Source organism: Tachysurus vachellii, chromosome 24, assembly GCF_030014155.1.
Source record: "Tachysurus vachellii isolate PV-2020 chromosome 24, HZAU_Pvac_v1, whole genome shotgun sequence".
Lineage (NCBI taxonomy): Eukaryota > Metazoa > Chordata > Actinopteri > Siluriformes > Bagridae > Tachysurus > Tachysurus vachellii.
In genome coordinates this window covers 6501053-6524026 of record NC_083483.1, presented here as the reverse complement: position 1 = coordinate 6524026, position 22974 = coordinate 6501053, and the positions used below count along the sequence as shown (strand labels likewise).

Genomic DNA, 22974 nt, shown 5'->3' with positions numbered 1-22974 from the left:
CTCTGACCGTAGTACCCTTTATTAAAGGGAGTTCTTAACAGACCAAGAGTGTGTGTTGGATTATTTACCCTGGACAATGTCTATTGAAGGGGTTGTTGTCACAGAGTTTGACTCTGAGTTTATTCCTGCACAGAAAGATGAATATCTGGGTTTATTTGCATGTGCGCAGTTGTTTTTGTTTTATGGAGGCTTTATCGGAAGCCATTAATTTTCTACCCACTTGAGATTTATCAAGTCAATTTAACTGCAGCTATGACAACCTGTCGACAGCAAGGCAGGCAATATACACGAGGAGACATCGCATCGTCACACTCTCTCTCCCTCTCTCACTGTGTCTCTCTCTCTCTCACACACACACACACACACACACACACACACACACACACACAGGCATCCGTAAACAAACAGTCTTAGATTTTTAGATTATTTTAAATGTCAGTGCTCTGTCTTCTTCTTAGATGCTTTGCTATTGAAAAGCTTGTAATATCCCAAAGACATTCACGTGAACATGTAGCTATACATGCTGGTATATTTATTTGTCCATCAATATAACTGTTAGATGGAATCTTGGTTGTGCTTCGAAAAAAAAGCAAGATAATATGAAAAATCTATTTTTATATATGTGTATATATATATATATATATATATATATATATATATATATATATATATATATATATATATGTATATATACATATATAAAAATGAAAGGAATCTGATCATCCCTGATCCACAATTGTTTCATGACAACTTGTTGCTTTATGAAAAGGAGACACACCGTATTCGATCTTATTCTGTTTTACCGGCTTTCAACAGAAAATGAGATATATAACTTTTAATAGAAGAAAAAAAATCTTTCACTCTTGACTATCATTATTTTATATACATTCTTCTTCAGATTGCATTAGGAGTACCTAAACGTGTCTTTGAAAGGTTTTTTTTTCTAGAAATACCCGAATAAAGCTGTAAATCAGATAATGATAATTAAATGGTTGAGCTGTAGTGTCCAGAAAACTCCAGAAATGTGTATCTTTGTTTATGAATATTTTGGCTTTGGTTACTGTGGCTAATAACAAATATACACAATTATCCAAGAGCACATGAGGGTTTTTTTTTGTGTCTATCTTGTCGAATACTGCTTTAATGGTTATAGATATATTATGCATTGTCAAATATTGTATAGTTCTAAAGCTGTTAAGTCAAATGATACCGTAAAAGCTATAGAACATGGAGTTTAAGATCTATATGATCTAAAGATTATCGATCAGCTGGATTGTTATGTAATAGACTATCAATAAGTATTAAGGCACGATGTGTTTCGCTTACTGATTGATTCATTCTGTTACAACAGCCCTGAGGGAAGAGAAGGCTGAAATGACAGAGGAACAGAAAAAATAAGTCATAAATTAATAAGAAACATGTAGGCATTTGCAAATTGCTTGAAGTAAATCCCTTCAATATGTTCATTCTTTTCCCGTAAAAGCAAACCCCATCATGTTTTATTCTTTGTTTATAAATAGTAAGTACAAGATTGAGAAGCTATATAATGGAGTCATTTATTCAATTCCGATTTGAATACGTGTTTTTTTTTAATCGTCGAGCATAAATATTCACTTTACCCTAACAATCCGTGCTTGATTGCAATTTGAGTCGAAATCACACACACGAACACCGGATTAAATGTCATCAGCAACATATTGTCAGTTTGAGTTGATGAGGCACGCTTTCCTATCTCTATGGCGGTAATGTGTGAGTGCCTCATTTGTACACCACCACATTTCTGTTTGGGAACTACAGCAACTCCCTGATTGCTCATGACACCTCGGTCCCACCTCGTCTTTTTCTATGTGTAATGTGTATCAGCTTCATTCCAACCTTCTCTTTTGATCCTTTTCTGATCATGCCTCGAAAATGGCTTGATAAAGGTTTTTAAGTCTGTTTTTTACACCAATATTTCACTTTATAATCTAATCTAAGTGTCCTTTTAAAAAAAAAAAAAAAAAGATATGTAAATTGAATCAGTTTAATTCAGTCAAACACATTATTCGAAATAATAACAGAAATTAATTTATCCTCCAAACTAATATCACAAACCCTTTTTTTTTGATAGATTGCAAAAGAGTCACAATTAAAAGACCCATATTTGTTTAACTGTTTTGTTCTTGATGTGTTTTGAATCAAATCATATTTATGAATAGAAAAACAATGTGTTTATTTCATTAACTTTTGATCATCCAAGATATGGTTTGTATTAGAAAGTGGTATGTGTACAGTTTGTGAGGCTGTCTGCAGTTATATTGTCACTGGGACCGATTTATCATCTGCTTTCAGCTGTAAGAAATTTAATCTATTCTCTTATCAGCACAATATCTGTGGACAAACCAGTCACACAAACACGGACACACACACACACACACACACAAACGGAGCACTTGGAGTTCTCTTAAAACGTAGCCGCTTGCCAATTACATCGTGTGACACTGCACGTTTCTGAAATCTCGCCATTTCCACTGGCATCGCTCGAAGGTCGTCTGAAGGGTGTCTGAATCAGAAGGCTCTTGTTTGCTCACTCGCTCACTCATTAATGTTGCCTGATCCAAGCTAATGTTAGATAGCGATTTGAAGGTAGGGTGTAGTATTAAGCAGTATTAAGTATTAAGAAGAATTAGTTGCAGATGTTTTTAATGCTTAAAATATTCCTTATATTATTCTGGAGAATTATTGTGAAATTCATTTCCATTGTTAGGTTGTATAACATTTAGACGAAAGATTAATGTGGTATTGTTTTGGAATACGAATGTCACATTAAGGACGGTTTAAAAAAAAACATTTATTCAGTGTTCACTTTGAAATAACCTAGATTTATTTTTTTTTTTTTTAAATTAAGGATGCATACTTTATAAGGAACAAACCTACCAGGTGAAAATCTGAGATTTATTTTATTTGTTTTAATAAATTGTTGAAGACTCTCATAAAAATATCCAGGTTCCTGAGCCAAAGGAAGCAAGTCATTATTTTATTTAATGTCACAATTTTAGAAATGTAGGCACAGGCTCCCCGTGACCCGAGGTAATTCGGATAAGCGGTAAAAGATGAATGAATGAATGAATTTTAGAAATGTGAAGTTCTAATGAATGAATATGATTTAAAAAGTACAGCATTGAGTGTACTGTGTTGTATTTATACTGTATGTACTTAATTGCATGGGTTTTGCAGCAAACAAGAAGATATTTCAGGTCTGAAACAGTGTAATGAAAAATCCAAAGTTCCTCTTGTTACCGAATACTGGATTATTGAACTGCAAACAAAGCTGTGTCTGTATCTGTTCACGTTTCTCAATTGGCCATGACAAGATACGAGCCAGCACTCTCAAACAAATTGTTTCTTTGGTCCTTATAGACAGACACAATCCAACACACCTATGTAGATGCAGAAGAACACTTGAGATGAAGAGAAAACTCAGAATACACAAAACATATTTGTAGAAAAAAAACAGACAAGAAGTGTCTGTTCTAGAAGACAGGAAATGGGAATCCCTGATACGGTATCCCTGGCAACAGTCCGGATGAGGGAAATCCTAGATAGGAAGAATGTCTCCATAGTAACAGACTGTGGGAAAGGGAGGGGCTGTGTTAAAGAGCCGGGAAACTCTCCATGGCAACAGATCCAGATTGTAACCCTGGAATGATTCAAGATTCCTTAGGATTTTAGTGGATATAATCCTGAAAAGGAAACGTAAGAATCTATTATTTCAGCACTGACCGTATATCTCTGGCATTTACTATGGCTCACTGTAATGTGATGTAATTTAGCATTACATGGTAATCATTTTTTTGGCTGAGAGTGAATCCTCATTTCACACAATAAACAAGAAAGAAGTCAGAAAAGAGATGCTCTAAACAGCACACAAGGTGTGGTAGGGCTAGGAGAAAGTTAATTAGCGTAATGTGATAGTGCTAATCTGATATTGAACCCTGAAAGGTTGAACACAGCATGTGGCACTAAAGGCAATCTGCCAAGTGGAGGAAAAGAGAGGGAGAAGTTGCTCTCTAATTTATGTGAGGAACGTTCTTGTATGTCTGAAAGTGGGTCACTGCCATCTGGAGTGTGTAATAGTATGGGTGTGTACAGTAGGTGTTTGGGTTATATCTAAGAAACTTTGTTTTTTAAGTGGGATTCCCTCAACTACATAAACCAGAGAGGAAAATACAGTAAATCGAATCTAACTTTTTGCCATATCTTCGAAAGGATGAATTGTCTTCTGTATCCTGAGCTATATCTAAAACTGTATAGAAGTACAATATAGAAGTGATATTTTGTTTCCTATATATATATATATATAAATATATAAATAAGTGATAAACCTATTATAATATTTGAGACCTTGGCAAACACTTCAGTTTCCTACTAGAAAAATGTCTGTCTGTGTTTTTATCTCCCTTTTAAATCATATAAAAACAGACCTCATGCCTTTGGTCATAAAATGTCATAGAAACAAGATAATATTATTTGAAACCATAACAAGAAGTATAATACTAAGCCATTCAAATTTTAAATGTGCCATCTTTGTAGGGATCTTTCAGTGAGATATTTATTAATGTAACTTGTTCAGGTTATGCTAACACTGAAATCTAACCTAGTCAAGGCACCTGGCTTATTGTGGTTTGATGAGACCAACAGCATCTTTTTCTGTGCACAAATGTACTATTTGGAAATCCTTTTAAGGAAAACGTAGGCTGCGAATTGAGCAGGCGTTTGATTTGGAAAGGGGCTCCTGTGATGATTGATGGCATCATGAATCTGTTGTCTCTTGCCAAGGTGTTTCAATAACACATATTCAAATTTACACTGGATGCTTATAGAATCGCAAAAGAATAATATCAGACTCTGGATTGAGATCATATTGAAAATCTGTGGCAGGGACTGAAAATGATTCATTTAAATTGAGTTGAGCTAAAAGATTTTGCACAGTTAACATTATTTGATGTATGTACTCATTTTCACTCATTTTCTTGAAGGGTGTTAATAATTTTGGAATTACTCTAAAGCAGACATCCTTATCAAGACAAGTACAACACAATCCACTACCATTGCTACATCAATGTGATACACGGTGTAATATATATATATATATATATATATATATATATATATATATATATATATATATATATATAAAATCAAACCCTTGTAGGAATTATATGCGTAGGCAATATATATATATGCATATTGCCTACGCATATAATTCCTACAAGGGTTTGGCTTTTGTTCTATAACACTTCCCATTTATCTAATGCCATTTAGAGAAACTGATAATAAATATTTAAAAAGATGATAGATGGTGCAAGACAGCTTGTCGAGTGGAATGCTCACAGGAGGTCTGTCCTGCAAAACGATACTAAATCTTCTGATATCCGAGTCTGTATAATGTGATGTTTATTATGAAATGCTTGCAGGACATCTTTCTTGCATCTTGATCGTGACTCTGTGATAGCCGACACTGTGTGGCGTGATATTTATCTTCTTTTGTTTTCTGTTTTTGCCTCTCTCTTTTTCCCGGGTCTCAGATCCCCAGCTCAAGGGCATTGTAACCAGGTTATATTGCAGGCAAGGTTACTACTTGCAGATGAGCCCAGATGGATGTTTGGATGGAACCAAAGATGACAGCACTAACTCCTGTGAGTTCACTTTTACATTTTTATGTATTAACTTTAAATGATGCTTTGACAGTCTGTCATATAGCTGTAGAATAAATGTTTATATGGATCTAGTGCCTATTTAGCCACAAGTGGTCATGCACTGGTGAAGTCAGGCCCTGAGGAGAAGGCTCAGAGTGCGGTCAGCATTCAAGTTCATCCGAAAGCCCGAATAAACTATGAGACGCCGTATTTAAAGTCCACTAAAAAGATAAAATGATGGGCTCGTTTTCTACACCCTTATCCAGAGCGACTTACATTTTTATCTCGTTTTTTATACAACTAAGCAATTGAGGGTTAAGGGCCTTGCGCAGGGGTCCAGCAGTGGCAGCTTGGTGGACATGGGATTTGAACTCACAACCTTCCGATTGGTAGTCCAACACCTTAAACTCTAGGCTATCACATTAATGAAATGAAATGAAATGAAATGAAATTGTAGGATCTTGTGGCTCAAGGAATCAAGTGTTTTATAAGCTATGGAATACGAAAGAATAAAAGAATAACCACAATTATGACTATGCACCAATATAGTAAACTCTTTTTAGGCTCTATTTCAGTACTTGCTGTCTTCTCATTAGGATCAACTTTTTTCATTTGTTTGTTTGTTTGTTTGTTTTTATAATCTTGACTTCTCTTGACTTCATGTTACATCATATTACATTTGACAACAAAGAAAAAGAACAATGAGATGTGCGTCATTTTCTATCACTTACTGAAAGGTAAATGCTTGTTTTTAAAGTTGGTCTTCTACACACCCAGGTGAAAACCCCAATCCTGTACTCGGTTTACTCCTTGGTTGTAATTTTGGTTGTAATTTTAAGAGGAAAAAATAGAGTGCTCAGAAAATCAACTGGATTCCTTGAATAAGTCGTCTCATATTCTGGGAATTTCTTGCCATAAGTAGTGCCGTACCTTTTAAACTTTAGTCACCAATTCGAAGAATTACCCCTAAATTAGGCAATTACTTATTATTGGTTGCTTGGTTACCTCTCTCCTTCAAGAGCTTGATGATAAGTAACAAAAGTATTTTCCCACTTTATTCTGTTGCTTTTCTCTCCAGCACTGTTCAACCTCATCCCAGTGGGCCTTCGAATCGTCGCTATCCAGTCTGTGAAGACAGGTTTATACATTGCTATGAATGCAGAGGGCCATCTGTACACATCAGTGAGTAAAGCACCTTCACTGCCTCTTTGCTTCATTCTTCTGCTGTGTTTTATAACCTTACAAGATTCTAAAGCTCAGTTCTGCCGTGTATTGTGCATGACTTGTGTTTTGTGATAACAGTTTCTGCAGAAATTTGAATAAAAGCCCTTAATGAGTGGTGAGTTATATAGGCAGCTGCAGAAAATCGAGTTTTGTCGCATTTTTAAGTGTTAGAGTTTATTACACACAATAACATTTTTGCAAACACTTTCAGAATGATGAAAGATCTGTCCAATCATTTCAAGCTCCTTTACAGTCTTTACAGTATGTTGAAGCGTTCAATATGCCTTTGGTGTTTGTCAAAGGTGTTTGTGTTAGATGAATATTTGGTGGATTTTCTATACTCATTCTGTAGATTATTGATTTATCTCTCTTGTATTCCCTTTATTTAGATGGTCCAGCTTATGGCTGTACATTAGATGTTTAGTGGATCAGCTACTGTATCAAATTGTCCTTAGGCCTTTCACAATTTTTGATAGGTTTAATTGATAGATTTTACGACGTTGAAGGGTAAAGATCATTTGATGTGTTCAGGCTGCTTTATAAAAGTCTACATGAATGAATTAACAAAGTCTTGGGATACATTCACCCATTTTCATTAGATGGCGATGATAACTCATTTTACTTTCGTATTCTGACTAATAATGCAATATTTTTGACACAAATTACATTTAATAGATAAAACTGCACAGTGTTGAAAATGTACCAGGAAAAGTTTGTGAAACACTTTCTATATACAGTGATACCTCGAGATACGAGTGCTCTGACATACGAATTTTTTGAGATACGAGCTGTGATTCGACCAAATTTTTGGCTTGAGATACGAGCAAATTTTTGAGATACGAGCATCCGAGCCACCGAAACAAAGATCCCCAACAACCATGTGTGCTCTGTTTCCCCGCCTCAGCTTCCCGCGTCTCACTCGGTTAAAGCCGCCTTTCCACTGCACACGACAAACGACGGCCGATAAACCGGAAGTCATTCATTTCCTATGGAGAGTCACAAAGGGGCTGCGTGAGGTGCCGACCATCTGAGGATCCGTAATTTTCGGATCCGTTAAAAAATTTAACTTGTGCGACTGCACCGCATCTGATATGCCGACCGGACAGGTTTTTATTAAAACGACCGGCAGATGTTAGTGAGGAAAGAGTGACAAAAAAGGCAAAAACAAGTGAAGAGAAAAGCGATGAAGAAAATTAAGCAAAATTAATGTAAAGAAAACAGAAATTGTAGCAATTAAGTTAAGAGAAATCAAGCATCGCGTTAGTTCTGACAGGCCACGTCGTCAAGCGTGCATCAGCTGTTAGTCAGCTGTCCACGACGCGCACCAATCCGGTTAGGACATCCATATTACCCGACCATTTAAATTCCCATTCATTGAGCCGCTCTAGCGCTTCGCTGCTGCCGCGATCTAAACTCCCTCCTCCAACCCCAACTCCACCATGCCGGAACCCGTGTTCGTTGTACCAGTTTACGTCATAAATCTCCACATATTTTTCTCTCTCTCTCTCTCCCTCTCTAATTATTTAATTATTTATTTATCCATTTATTATTTTCCTTTCCTATTTTTAACTCTATGCATGATTAATGGTTCTGTTATACGGGGTTCTATTCTATTTTCTAGTTGCTGCTCTCCGCGCTCTAAATGAAGTTTAGTTAAGTTCCATGTAAGTGTAAAGTAGCATTAAGAGTGTACAGTAGCGAGTAAGTGAACGAAAGCGAAAGAGTAATTCCTCCTAACTCCTCCGCCTGTTTACTCCTCCCTCAACCTCCGTGCGCATCTTCCGTAAAGTAAAACCAGTTTATTTTTTGTAACATTCTCTTTTATTACTGTATGTTTTTATACAATATTTGTCATTTATAAATACAGGTATTGTACATTTTTCATATTCAAAACACAAACAAAACAACTGGAGTGGAATTTTGCGAGCTGGAACGGATTAATGGGATTTCAATTAATTTAAATGGGAAAATTGCTTTGAGATACGAGCAATTTGAGATACGAACAAAGTCACAGAACGACTTAAACTCGTATCTCGAGGCATCACTCTATATATTAAAATGCATACTTCAAAATAGAAAAAAAAGTCAAAAATTTGCCACCTATTTAAATGTCTGATTTTTCATTGTATTTTATTTGCCTTCTTCAAGCAAAGTATCAAAGCTAATTTATCTAAAATATAAGTTGTCCTTCTGGGATAAAGGCATGCAGTGTTTTCTTTCATTTTCTTCTTGATACAAAGGCAACAAAGAGGGAACAGTGGATAATAAAAAAGATGTGGAATACCATTGAATTCTCTGCTGTTTGCAACTGAATCTTTTCTTTCTGTCTCCAAGGAAGGCTCATCAAAATGTGTGAGTGCCATCAACCTGACAAGAATATAAATTATCCCCAACCCTGACAGAATGGTCTTATCCAACAGAATTTAAACTGTTTACCTCATTTTTCAGTCTCAAATGCTTATTCCTATCCACATTTGCCTTTGTAAGCAAAAAGAGGATGTTTTTTTTTTTCGGTTAATATATATATATATATATATATATATATATATAATATTTATTATTGATTTTACAGGGTTTGAGAACAATTGAAAAGGAAAATATTTACAACGTCTGTATACTGAAGAAATGTTCATCCCTTACATGCTGGATCTCTCATAAAATGGTCCAGAGTGAGATTTGTGATTATCTTGTGAATATAATGTACTGATTTTAGACAATAGTCTGTGGACATGTGTCTACTATGGCCATATGTGGGCCCTCTCTTGTCTTTGTCCATAATGCTGTGGCCCAAACCTGTTCCCGGATGGCACTGTGCACAAAGTCAGGTTCATACAGACATCATTTGAAAGATTTGAGTGGAAGACCTGAAGTGGTCTGCACAAAGCTGTGACCTCAACCGCAACTCCTCAACTACATGGCAGGTTTTCTCATAATGCTCATATCACTGGATGGGCAAATCCTTATATCCACAATCCAAAGTCTAGTGGAAATCCTTCCCAGAAGAGTGGAGGTGAAGACAATTGTAATGGTGGGACTAAATCCGGAACAGGATGTTCAAAAAGGAAACATGGGTTTGATAGTAGGGTATCCACAAGCGTTTGGCTATATAGGGCCTTTTTACACCTGGTCACTTCATGTGTTTTCTCTGATCCATTTACATTAGGCCACATAAACGCGTCTTGGCGAATCGGATATCAATCCGATCTTTCTACTCCCGCCCAAAATGCAAATATATTTGACCTCATTTCTGGCGCGATGCACGACTCGTGAGTCACTTGCGAGTGACGTTCTTCTGTTTGGGAGGAATATAGAGCTGACGTATGTGGCTTGAACAACCACATTCATTTTCATCTGTCCAGTTTCATCTGAAACACGTCCCAGACCACCTCCTGAAGTGGTTTGAACCATCGGATTTATATCGTCTTGAAAACGTTTCGGAGGGCATTTAGACCTGGTCTTTTTACCATCGGATAGCTATCTGATCACAGAAAACGCATGAAGTGACCAGGTGTAAAAAGCCCCATAGTGTGTGTATATATACACTCACAAGGCAGTTAATTAGGAACCGACAGCTGTGTTTTTTATTCAGTAATCAGCCAATCATGTGGCATCAGCATGCTTCATAAAAGATACAGGTCAAGTGCTTCAGAAAATGATCTCATCGATCATGTGATCTCAGTTAATTTGACAGTCTGGGGTTGAATAGTCTCACACCTTCTTGACGTATCTTCGCATAACGTCAAATTGTTGTATAGCCTGTGCCTATCTCAGGCATCATCGAGCATCAAGGCAGGATACACCCTGGACGGAGTGCCAACCCATCGCAGGGCACACACACACTCTCATTCACTCACACAATCACACACTACGGACAATTTTCCAGAGATGCCAATCAACCTACCATGCATGTCTTTGGACCGGGGGAGGAAACCGGAGTACCCGGAGGAAACCCCCGAGGCACGGGGAGAACATGCAAACTCCACACACACACAAGGCGGAGGCGGGAATCGAACACCCAACCCTGGAGGTGTGAGGCGAACGTGCTAACCACTAAGCCACCGTGCCCCCCCAGTCGCAAACAAAAATCCCAAAATAAAATGAACCCATTTAAAAACATATATGTTATATATGTAACAAGTATGCATGACTATTTGAAAGTAATATCATTTACAGTAGCTTCGTAAGGGATGCACAATCCATTTTAGACCGTAAGACACAAAGATTTTCGACACATTATATAAAAACTAGGACATAGAACATAGAAACCAGGAATATATAGAAGACTTGATGATATAAATACATTTCTGTAGACTTCCCACATAGTATTACTTATTTTTTATTTATGCTTACTGTGTATGCCTAGTTTTAAAATCCTGCGTATCTGTGTCTTAAATTGCATTGTGAATCCCTTACATAAAGCCTCATGGTTCTATTTAAAAATCATTCTGGGGATTTAAGAGATTATATTATAATTATGTAATGATGTTAAAATGATACCCAGGTTCCTTCTGTCTTCTGTGAGTTTTTTTTTTTATCTGTAATAGAGCCAGAAAATGCAAATGTTAATAAAGTCTGGTTCAGATGCTAATTTTTTTTAGACAATTCCAGTGTGACTCTTTACATGCTCAGCTCAGTTTGTCTAATGAACACCAAACACCTGGTAGCAAATAAGAAACGGTGGTTGTTAAACGTAGGTGTCTTTTATTTGTTTGGACTTTATGTTGAATCATAGTCATCAGTGATATCTGGGGTTAAAATCAGTTAAAATTGGATGATCTACTGTCAAATATATATGTGTGTGTATACAAGCCAAAAATGCTTAAATATCTTTAGTTTCTATACCATGTTTCTTAATGTATTTAGAATAGTACAGATGCTTAATTTGTATTTTTGTGGAAACTGTATAAAAAAAAAGATTTTCACGAATGATGCTGAGAATAATTGAATGAAGGTAACCTGCGGTGACTCCAGTACTAAAATCTTTGCCTTTTAAAGCATGTTTGCCTTCATTATATAAACTCATAAATAACCAAATACCTATACAAGTAGAGAATAATTTCGTACAAAATACAGCTTTATGTTGAGAGCAAATTAGGTATAATTATGATACGTGGAGAAAAAAGAAACCATCATGGAGCCTATAACCCTGTCCGGAGGGAAGGTTGCTAGCAAAAAATCTCATCTATTACTTGGTATCACTGACAGTGAGATTTCCACACCACTGCTGGCTGATATAAATAGAGATCATATGTGATTTTCTGTTAAATGTACATCATTGTCCAGTTTAATGAGTCAGCCAAAGCCAGAATCTATCTTCCTAAATGTTACCCATAAAGATATTATGTGTTTTTTTTTTTTTCCCTCATATAACTGCGCATTATCCAGAATTACAGTTAATCATTAGTTTGGTTCCTTCATCCCACTTTCCTAAGTTTCAGGACAACATAATGCAGGAATTAGAGCAATGCTGAAGGATTGCTGACTTGTCTCATTGCTGAAGATGTAGATGCAGCATTTTAAGAACTCCATCTTAAGTGCATCATCTTTTGTTCCATATAACGGGTCTCTGTGTAAATAGATCCTATCAGTCATTTTGATGTATTGTGTCACATTTTGCTAAAGTATGTTTACATCCTACAGCTTACAAAATCACAATTGCATGAATCAAAAAAACAAAGTCAGCTCGCGGGAATATTTTATAACATCGTACTGGATTAAATATTTAGATTTTCATGAATACATATTGGAAGCTCTTCTACTAGTAATGATTTCCTATATTGAAGATTCTAGAGGGCTGGGATTGCTCACTAAATTGAATTGGTCTGACTCCCATTCATTTGGGTTTGCCTATATTTAACAATATAAATATAAGCAATAAAGATCCTTCAGAGCTGGTTGTTTTAGAGCAATCATCCACGAAGGTGGCAGATTTTATAGCTTCAAAGAAAGGGCTTTAACGTACATACATTAAATAAATTAAATGAATTATGATGGTTTTGAGAGGGACACGGTGGCTTAGTGGTTAGCACGTTCGCCTCACACCTCCAGGGTTGGGGGTTCGATTCCCGCCTCCACCTTGTGTGTGTGGAGTTTGCATGTTCTCCACGTGCCTCGGGGGTTTCCTCCGGGTACTCCGGTTTCCTCCCCCGGTCCAAAGACATGCATGGTAGGTTGATTGGCATCTCTGGAAAAATTGTCCCTAGTGTGTGATTGCGTGAGTGAATGAGTGTGTGTGTGCCCTGCGATGGGTTGGCACTCCGTCCATGGTGTATCCTGCCTTGATGCCCGATGACGCCTGAGATAGGCACAGGCTCCCCGTGACCCGAGGTAGTTCGGATAAGCGGTAGAAGATGAATGAATGAATTAATGATGGTTTTGCATCCTTAAGTGCATTCATCCAGAAAATCATATGGAAAAACTGCTACAATGAGCAGAAAATTTTTAGGTTGCCATGCAATTTGGAAATACAGGTTAAAGCATTTTTCATAAATGTTAAGTAGCTCATAAGGATTTCAGGAATTATTGTATTTTACTCTCTGTATTAAACACAATGTCAGGATGCAAGGCATTTTCAGTATGCACCGTTACTATGGAGTGTGTATTCTCATGTTAGCCTAACAGCATCACTTTGTGAATGTAAATAGGGCAGAGTTTTTTTGTTGTTTTTTTTTTCTTATAACGAGAACTGCGGTTTCAACAGACTCTTCCTCTGACACCTCTGTCTCTGTGCTCAACAGATGGCTGGGTGTGAAGTGATTCTCTATGTGTTAATTACAAACCTCTTCAGTTGTAAATTGTCACTGTCTTATTCACAATATAGTTTTGAAATGTTCTATTCAATATCAGTAGGTGGAATCGTTTGCTGTGAGGCACTGACATTAAGACAAATACAAAATGGCATTAAGGTTCTGCTAGCTGGAAGAAGATTTATAGATTGGTCAGGTTTCTACAACAGCAGCTCTGACAGTAGGCAGAGATAAACTACAGGTATATGTTCATTGTAATATTTAATCACTTCTTTACTAACAGCTAGTTTACAGTGACTTTAATGTGGCACAGGCTACATAATTAAGACTAATAGTGAAAGAATGAATGTGTTTTTATGTAAGGAGAGGGGGCACGGTGGCTTAGTGGTTAGCACGTTCGCCTCACACCTCCAGGGTTGGGGGTTCGATTCCCGCCTCCGCCTTGTGTGTGTGGAGTTTACATGTTCTCCCTGTGTCTCGGGGGTTTCCTCCGGGTACTCCAGTTTCCTCCCCCGGTCCAAAGACATGCATGGTAGATTGATTGGCATCTCTGGATAATTGTCCGTAGTGTGTGATTGCATGATTGAATGAGAGTGTGTGTGTGTGCCCTGCGATAGGTTGGCACTCCGTCCAGGTGTATCCTGCTTTGATGCCCGATGACGGCTGAGATAGGCACAGGCTCCCCGTGACCCGAGGTAGTTCGGATAAGCGGTAGAAAATGAATGAATGAATAATGGAAGGAGTCTCCAACATCAGTTCAGTGGAACTGTTTGTAAATTTTCCACCAAATTTCAGGACCGAGGGTTTTTGTGATTTCTAATATTTTGTCTTCTTAAGATCAAGAGTGAGAAAAAAGTGAGGATTATGGAGGAATGACTATTTTTAGCTATTTACATGTGTCTCGGCAGGCAAAAGCATAGGGAACATGTGATAAAACCTGTGGTCAGAACTGAGAGATCAGAACAATGCGATGATTGATAAGGTCTGCAACACATAAACTAAGCAAATACCTTTTAGTGTAGTGAATGAATGAAAGTCCTTATAAACCGTCTGTGTGTGAGTGTGGTTCATATAAAGCAGGTGTGTGTTCAAACAGTACCTTGGTAACTGTGAGCAGGTGTGTGTGTGTGTGTGTGTGTGTGTGTGTGTGTGTGTGTGTGTGTGTGTGTGTGTGTGTGTGTGTGTTGTGTAGTCCATGGCAGCGGTCTTTGAAGGCCGTAGTATTTGCTGGGATTTGGAGTTCCGGGTTGAAGCTGATGTGACAACGTTGTACCAGTAATAAATATTTTTCATATTTTTCACAACAATGGTGTGTTTTTTAATGAATGACAAAATAAACTCTTGTGTACTCTATTAAAAATATATATATATATATATATATATATATATTCTAACTTGGCATCATATCATCATAATGTGTTTTCTTTATATTCTTTACATAAAGGGGAACAAACAGTGTGTGCCAAGAATGACATGCTCTATTGAAATTTGTCCAGTGCTTAGAAAATACATTTGATAAATAATAAAGATTCTGACGTTCTATTAATAACTTCTTTCTGTACAGCTTACGATAGCTGAGATGTGTTATGTGGTGATTGGTTTGTGGATAGGATTGTGTCCATTTGTCCCCTTAGAATATGCTGATGTTGATGACGCATTTCTATCCTGTTGTGTTATCTCTTCCAGAATGATGATGACCCCTTTCAGAGGGGATGAGAACTTACTAAATGGTTTGCTGAGTGAAAGTCCTGTAAATCATATGCTCTGGTCAGGCAGATTTTGGACTGGTATGTTACCGTCCTCAAAACTTTTACTGAGAGAAAGTCTATTGGAAGAATGATGTTTATCCCTCCAGTACACTTCCAGAGAGTTTTGGAGGCTCGGGCTATCCCAGCAATTTACTCAGGCAGCTTATACTAAAACAGCACAGTTTTGTCCTGTTTACACTCACAGTAATGACCTGATAAAGTGCATGAGGTGTACAGGGTTTCCCTAATAAGGTGGGCCTGTACTGTATTACCCTCAATGTCTTTGTGGGCATGCGGTGTGTGTGGCCTGGCAAGCATGTTTCCCTGTTGTGATTTGTAGCTTGACTGTAGAGAATGACAAATTGCAGCAATTACTGCCAAATGACAAGATAGAAGACTTGACTTATGTTGAGGCTGTTATTTATTTCATATCCGTTCAGTAGCGGTTAGCAGCTAGAGCCGTACTTTGTTTTGTGCGTTTCTTAAATGAACACATTTTTAAAAAGGTGAAAGAGTTTTGAAAGATTAAAAGAGAAAAGATTTGGGCAACACGTTCTAAGCTTATTTTACAGCACGTGTCTAATGTATTGAGATAGAGAAGCTGTGCTTTTTAAAATCACTTGCCGGAATAATGTTGCACCCACTGGGTAAAAGTATTACTCTTTTGTTTGTAATTCCAGATACGGATGGCTTGTGGAGTGGCGTGACAGAATATTCAATTCAGTTTCAATTCAGTTTTATTTATATAGCGTTTTTAGCAATGGGCATTGTCACAAAGCAGCTTAACACGTTCGCTTGAAAAGTGTTTGCTTCATCTGTATGCTCATGGAAAGGGTAGATAGCAATTTCCTTTGTGTTACACTGCGCAGCATGAGCAGCAGTTCCCGAAAGAAGGGGTGTGCTAACTTTACATGTCATGCAAGCCTCTACCCTCCTCGAAATGGTAGCTGTTACAGTATACAGTATAGGGCAGGTGACCAGATTGTGAAGAAAACTGTTTCATACTGACATCTTCTATGTCACTGTGCAGTGAAATATATAATTCTATTAGTAATCTAAGATATTTATTATATACATATACATTTTATATATAGTTTGGATATCACACTGAGAACTGCTGGATCAATTGAGAGGAAACGGAAGCCGCATCATACCACCCAGGTCCAACCTAGACAAGGCTGTCTCTCAAATACTGAGTCATAGTCTGAGATCGGGGAAGACACAGAGAAGCCAGAAATCACTTTAAAGGAGCTTTAGTGACTAGAGAGAAGTTAATATTAAGTGTGAGCAGTATAAAGAGTTGTGGATACAACCGGTTTGTATAGAGGGGTGGATAGAAAGAAACCATTACAGATAAAGGAAAACATATCAAGGCAAAATTCTATCTGACGTTTGCCAGAATGTGTAGGATAACGATGCTCATCCCAATAGTGGTGAATAGAGGTGGCAGCATCATGACATGAGGATGCTTTTCCTCAGCGATAAATCTTGTTAAAAGTGAAGGACTGCTGACATGAACCCAGGCCAAAGCAACACACGAGCGATTCGACAGAAAGAATCAATATCCAATTGAGAATCCGTGCCACTGATTCAAAATTTCGGCCCACAGGCATCATGAAAAAAATTTAACAACCTGAAGTTAATATTCCAGAAATATTGGACTCTCAAACAATATGCGCAGCTGAAGGGGGCTTACCCCAAAGTAAGTGCCTCAAAATGAGGTTCTACTATGGGGGACCAAGTAGGTGTTTAATATTTATGCATGCAGCAAATTTCACTTTTATTTTATTTTTAAAGATATGCTAACAAATAATGCATTTCTTCAGAGCATATTAAATTGCAATATAAACACTAGCTGGAACAGTCTGCATATGTGCTATAATTGTAATTCAGATGAATCTGATGTGACATCTGTCTGAAGTTTAAATCCACAGATGTCTCTATCTGGTTTTCATGCTAATATCTTTCCAATCATGTGCTATTCCTTTTCCCAATAACAAAAGCCAGCTCACTTTAAAATGGCCTCTGCTAATGTGATATTAAAACCAGATGCATGTCAAAACCCATCCTGGTGGCTTTGATATCCAAAGCTTTCAGCTAGCAGATTCTATTACCTTCATGTTCTAAATTAGGTTTGTTTGGCATGCATGACTTAATGATTAATGATGGTGTTCAGGCTTGGTGATGTTTGACCAGCCATGTTTAAAGCCTTTGAAACCGAAGATCTCACGTTCAATCATGTGTTCCGACCCTACGGCCTGCCAGAGGATATTATATGTGACCGAGGAGCACAAGGGGGCACGGTGGCTTAGTGGTTAGCACGTTCGCCTCACACCTCCAGGGTCGGGGGTCCGATTCCCGCCTCCGCCTTGTGTGTGTGGAGTTTGCATGTTCTCCCCGTGCCTCGGGGGTTTCCTCCGGGTACTCCGGTTTCCTCCCCCAGTCCAAAGACATGCATGGTAGGTTGATTGGCATCTCTGGAAAATTGTCCGTAGTGTGTGAGTGTGTGAGTGAATGAGAGTGTGTGTGTGTGCCCTGCGATGGGTTGGCACTCCGTCCAGGGTGTATCCTGCCTTGATGCCCGATGACGCCTGAGATAGGCACAGGCTCCCTGTGACCCGAGGTAGTTCGGATAAGCAGTAGAAGATGAATGAATGAATGAATGAATGAGGAGCACAAGTCACCTCTCAAGTCAAGAAGAACTTCATGGAGAAGATGGGTGTGACTATCACCCTCACCTCTGGATATCACCCTCAGTCCAACAGCAAAGTAGAGCAGGCCAATCTGGAAATATTTCTGTTCATTAAATCAAGATTAGACCATCTTCTTCCCTGTGATTAACCAGGGAATACTGAAAAAATAAAGAACCTGGAAGCTCAGTATGCAGTGTTGCCATACAGCGGTGTACCAAATACCTTATAAAATAAACAGAAATGAAATAAAACTCATGTTTATTTAATGAGTAATATATTAATATTTTTCCTCTCAAGATATGTTTTACCCAATACTAAATCAGTTATTATTCACAATCAGTAGTTTTTATTAGACGCATCTATTTACGTCTGTTTAGACAGAAGTCAGTAAAGGAAACATATTTAAAATGTATGTAAAGATGGCAGATACTGTATATACATTTTTAACGCATCTAATAATTAGTATTTTGCTTGATTTCATTATTATTGAGGACTTTCAGTCTCTTTTGATGTGCCTGAACTAATATTCCTCAGCAGCTCTGAAACTCTTTTACTTTATACTGTATATCGTGCTTCTCTATGTTTGTTAAGGACGCTTTGGCTAGAAGCGAGTGCCCATTTGAAGGCTTGTCAGCATCCCAGTGTTTGATGCATAAAAAGTACTGTACTGTACGTTCCTCCTGCTTTGAAAAATTAAAAAACTGCTGATAAAAGCTTTTAGTCTTTAAACTTTTATGATGCCACACAGTTGCATTCAATTTGGCCCTCTGCCTTCCTAACATCCTCCTTATTTTATTTGTTTGCCTTACCCACAATTCCACAGGGTTATTAGCACTGTAGTGCTGTGCAGTGTTAGAACACACCTCCTCCCATCACTGGGTGAGGAAAGAACAATATCCCTTGAGAATTTTCAGTCAAAAGGTGACATTCTCCTTTAGTATTACTTCCCACTCGATCTAGGAAGTTTTGAGATTATTATCAGACCTGCTTTTGAACACATACACACGAGTCTTAGGGAAAATACCGTATGGAGAAATACTGGGAGTGAGTTTTGAATTAGAGAGGTATTAAAATCACTTTCATGTGAGTCAGACCTTAACTAGTTGCTATGCTGGCAAACACAATAGAAGTAGAACCCCCCAGAGACAGGTCTAAATGAATGCCTAGCCTTGATTATGGATGTATGTGCATTTTAAAAAGCCTCGGCTAATTAACATTCTAGCTGTGATGCAATGAAATAAATGCCAACTTAAGCTCATGCTGTGTTTTGTTTACTGAATTGCACAGACTATACAATGACTACTGCATAAAAATGACAAGAACTGTGTGTTTTGCTTTGATCCTCCATCAGAATTGTGGATCCGTAATGACTCACATGTTCAGCAAAGCCTTGTGCAGGGATCTCGCTGCAGATTTAGGCAGAAACAAATGGGGGGGAAAAAAGAAGAAGAAACACTGTTTTTCCCCCTTTCTTACCTTTATTTTTGCATGGGCAAGATAAAAAAAACAATAGTGGTCACAAATTCTGCATTGTTTTTTTTTTTCTACTTTTCTGTGTGTTATTTAATCCTCAAAATTATGACTGACCAATATTTTGAATTGCATTTCATATCAAGGTCAAGGTGTGATGTTAGTAGATAACGCTTCCTTTTAGGGTGTGTGTGTTTGTGTGTGTGTGTGTGTGTGTGTGTGTGTGTGTGTGTGTGTTTGTGTCAGTCAGGAGTAATTCACATCCTCATACTTTTCGGGTACCATAGTTTTACTCCTTTTTCTCCCCAGTTACACTAATTGGGAGTTTAATGCATGGGTTTTTCAAGAAATAAGTTGTAAATGGCTATGCATGTGATGCATGAAGGTTCATGAAGGTTTTTAGTCAACTAAATGATTAAATTGCTTAGCAGTAAGGAGACAAAGTGACAGCACATAGAGACCTCTCTTAGAGACCTCATATGACTGGCAAAATATTTTTAAATATTAAATCCCCTCCAGTCTGGCAAAAATCCAGTTGAATTCTTTATTTTACTAAACTGATATAGTTACATTGTCTTCTGTATATCTTCGTCTTTGTCTTGCAGGAGCTTTTCACACCAGAATGCAAGTTCAAAGAGTCGGTTTTTGAGAACTACTACGTCATTTATTCATCCATGCTCTACAGACAGCAGGAGTCAGGACGAGCCTGGTTCCTGGGCCTAAATAAAGAGGGTCAGCCGATGAAGGGGAACCGGGTGAAAAAGACAAAACCAGCTGCACACTTTATACCCAAGCCTATAGAAGGTAAACATACAGTAGGTTTAGAGTGATTTCAGTTGCTTTGGTGTAGCCAGGTTCGCACGTTCCTTAAAGCGTGTTTAAAGTTTCAACAAATTTCAAAAAGCAATGAGATAAACACACACTTGAAATAAAATTGTGTGTATTGTAAATACTTCCCGTGTCAGTGTTCTCTGTCCAACCAATGTTGTTCTCTCGTCTGCAGTCGCCATGTATCGGGAGCCTTCCTTGCACGACGTTGGTGAAGCAGTCCCAAAGGCTGGAGTTCCTCCCAGCAAAAGCACAGATCCAGTGGTCATGAATGGTGGCAAGCCTGTCAGCAAGCCTGACAAGGAAACATAGCCCTTTTTCCCCTTCCCCTCCTCTTCGAAGGGACTCTCCACTCTCCAAATAATGCACACATTTGTGTCTTCAGCTTGTGAAAGGAAAAATGAAAAAAAAAAAAAAATCTCCCTCCTGTAGCGTTTGTCCGCTGGAACAGATGAATCATGGGGTGGTTATGGTCAAAAGACAAGATTATATTGATGATTATGGTTGAAGGACAAGATTATATTGCTCAAAAAGAAAAGTAGAGCTCTGACTGAGGAGGGAAAGGGGGGAACTTGAATGCTCAGCATTGAGAGACTGGATTGTCATTGGATTGTCCTATGCGATATGGAACATCTTTTCAAAAGTCACTTTTCTTTCCATTCTGCCTTTATTCCTGTGACAATCCTCTGTGGAAATGCCATATTTTCATGCCTTTTCTGGTAGCTTTCCCTGACGCTGGCTACCGACGGTTTTTCAGTTAGACCTTTCATGTTATTGTGGTTTTGCAGAATTACCACAGTGCACCAGCATTTGTCTTGATTGATCACTGTACAGATGCTAATTAAATCTGTTGCTGTTGTTGTTGTTGTTTTTTTTTTTTTCTTGGCCCATTTATCTGTTCGTTCTTTTCTAAAACATTTTTCCATTTAGACTGTCGTGAGCTGTGCACATAAATGAAATGAAGACAATATGAGGAAACTTGCTACATCATGTACAGTAAAACAGATGTGTTTAAGATACAGTAAAAATGTAGAGACAGTGCAGAGTTGCCAAATTAGTTAGAGAACTGGTGCTTGGGTTCATTTCTACCTTTTAATTATTATCGCTCATATGACTGGCTGACAGAATAGCACTGAATTGCACTAGGTTTTAATCTGTGAACAGTTAAGAGATATGGCATTGATAATCATGCCTCTGGGCATTCAGGGTGGACATAATCCCTCACAGGGGAAGAGTATACATATCACAAATACCCTCGATATGCCTCAGCTCACTTCCCTGACTCTTAGATAACAGCTTTTTAAAAAATATTGTTGTCAACATACTTTTCAGCCTCTATGTTATTATTATTATTATTATTATTATTATTATTATTATTATTATTATTATTATTATTATTGTTGTTATTATTAATGATAATAATAATAATAATAATAATAAATCTGACTTTAGTACAACCAAGCCCTGAAGCCCATGACCAATGACAGCAACTGTTCATGAATAATGATGGGAATGTTAAAGCCTGAGTGTATACTGATGCTGTCACACAGGTCATGGCCACATTATAAAATGGTCAGATGTATTGTTATTTCCTTTGCCATTTATAGTAGCAAAAGAGGTATGTTGTTGGTATGTAGGTGGACAAAATGCCATGTTTATTACTATCATGCAGTTTTTTTGTTTTTGTTTTTGTTTTTTTTTTCTCTTAGGATTAAAATCATGCCTGAATACACACTGCTTTCAATTAGCAATTAATTGATCATTCCAATAATGAAAGTCGATGATCACGTACCATAAAGGAAAAGTACCTTCTTTGATTCTTTCTTTGAAGTATTTGAGTTATTTTGTTGTTAGACTTTTTCCACTATTGAGGTTTCATTTATGAAGTATAAGAGTTGCAAGAGGATATGGAAATATCACTGTGCATCAGTAAATGCTGTTTATAAGACCTAGACATTTACAGGACATTGAACATTAACTGCAAATATGTTATAATCTGCTATAAATGAAATGTTTTTTTTTTTAATTCAAAAGCAAATTTATATATATATATATATATATATATATATATATATATATATATATATATATATATATATATATATATATATACACATATATATATGTATATATATATACATATATATATATATATGTATATGTATATATATATAAACTTCATTAGCTACAGGTTTGTCAAGAAAATCCCAAAATGCCTTCCCATTTTTTTCTTTTATGATAATTGTTATATATGTATATATTCATAGATGCTGCCATGCTAATCTTAAAAGATTACCAACAACACTGCTATTTCTAAACACAAATAATAATAACCAACCATATAATCATGTTATTTTACATTCATTTATCAAGTGGTTTATTAACGCAATCCAAAACTTAGGGTTTGTTCAAAAGTTACCATTTTTCTCTCAGAAAAGTAAACGATGACTGAAATTGAAAAATGACTGAAATTTGCACTATTTCAGTCTAACGTTTGTTTTTCAGTTGGAACACCTTCACCTGTATGCTTTGAAAGTTTTTGTTCCTCCAGACTCCTGAACTGTATATTTTGCCCTGCGAACCAGTT

At 37.3% G+C, this 22974-nt stretch overlaps 1 protein-coding gene across 2 annotated transcripts in view; it reads left to right on the top strand.

The window, feature by feature from the left end:
• The window catches only part of LOC132839309 (fibroblast growth factor 14-like), a 54251-nt gene extending 31876 nt beyond the window's left edge, over positions 1-22375 (top strand). The window contains exons 2-5 of one of the 2 annotated variants that reach the window (XM_060860217.1): positions 5568-5678; positions 6757-6860; positions 20165-20363; positions 20563-22375. In XM_060860217.1, the coding sequence (XP_060716200.1) occupies positions 5568-5678; positions 6757-6860; positions 20165-20363; positions 20563-20699 (551 nt within the window). In that variant the 3' untranslated portion in view covers positions 20700-22375. The remainder of the gene's footprint in view (positions 1-5567; positions 5679-6756; positions 6861-20164; positions 20364-20562) is intronic. The other variant, XM_060860218.1, reaches the window with a different exon arrangement.
• The last annotated feature ends 599 nt before the right edge of the window (positions 22376-22974 follow it).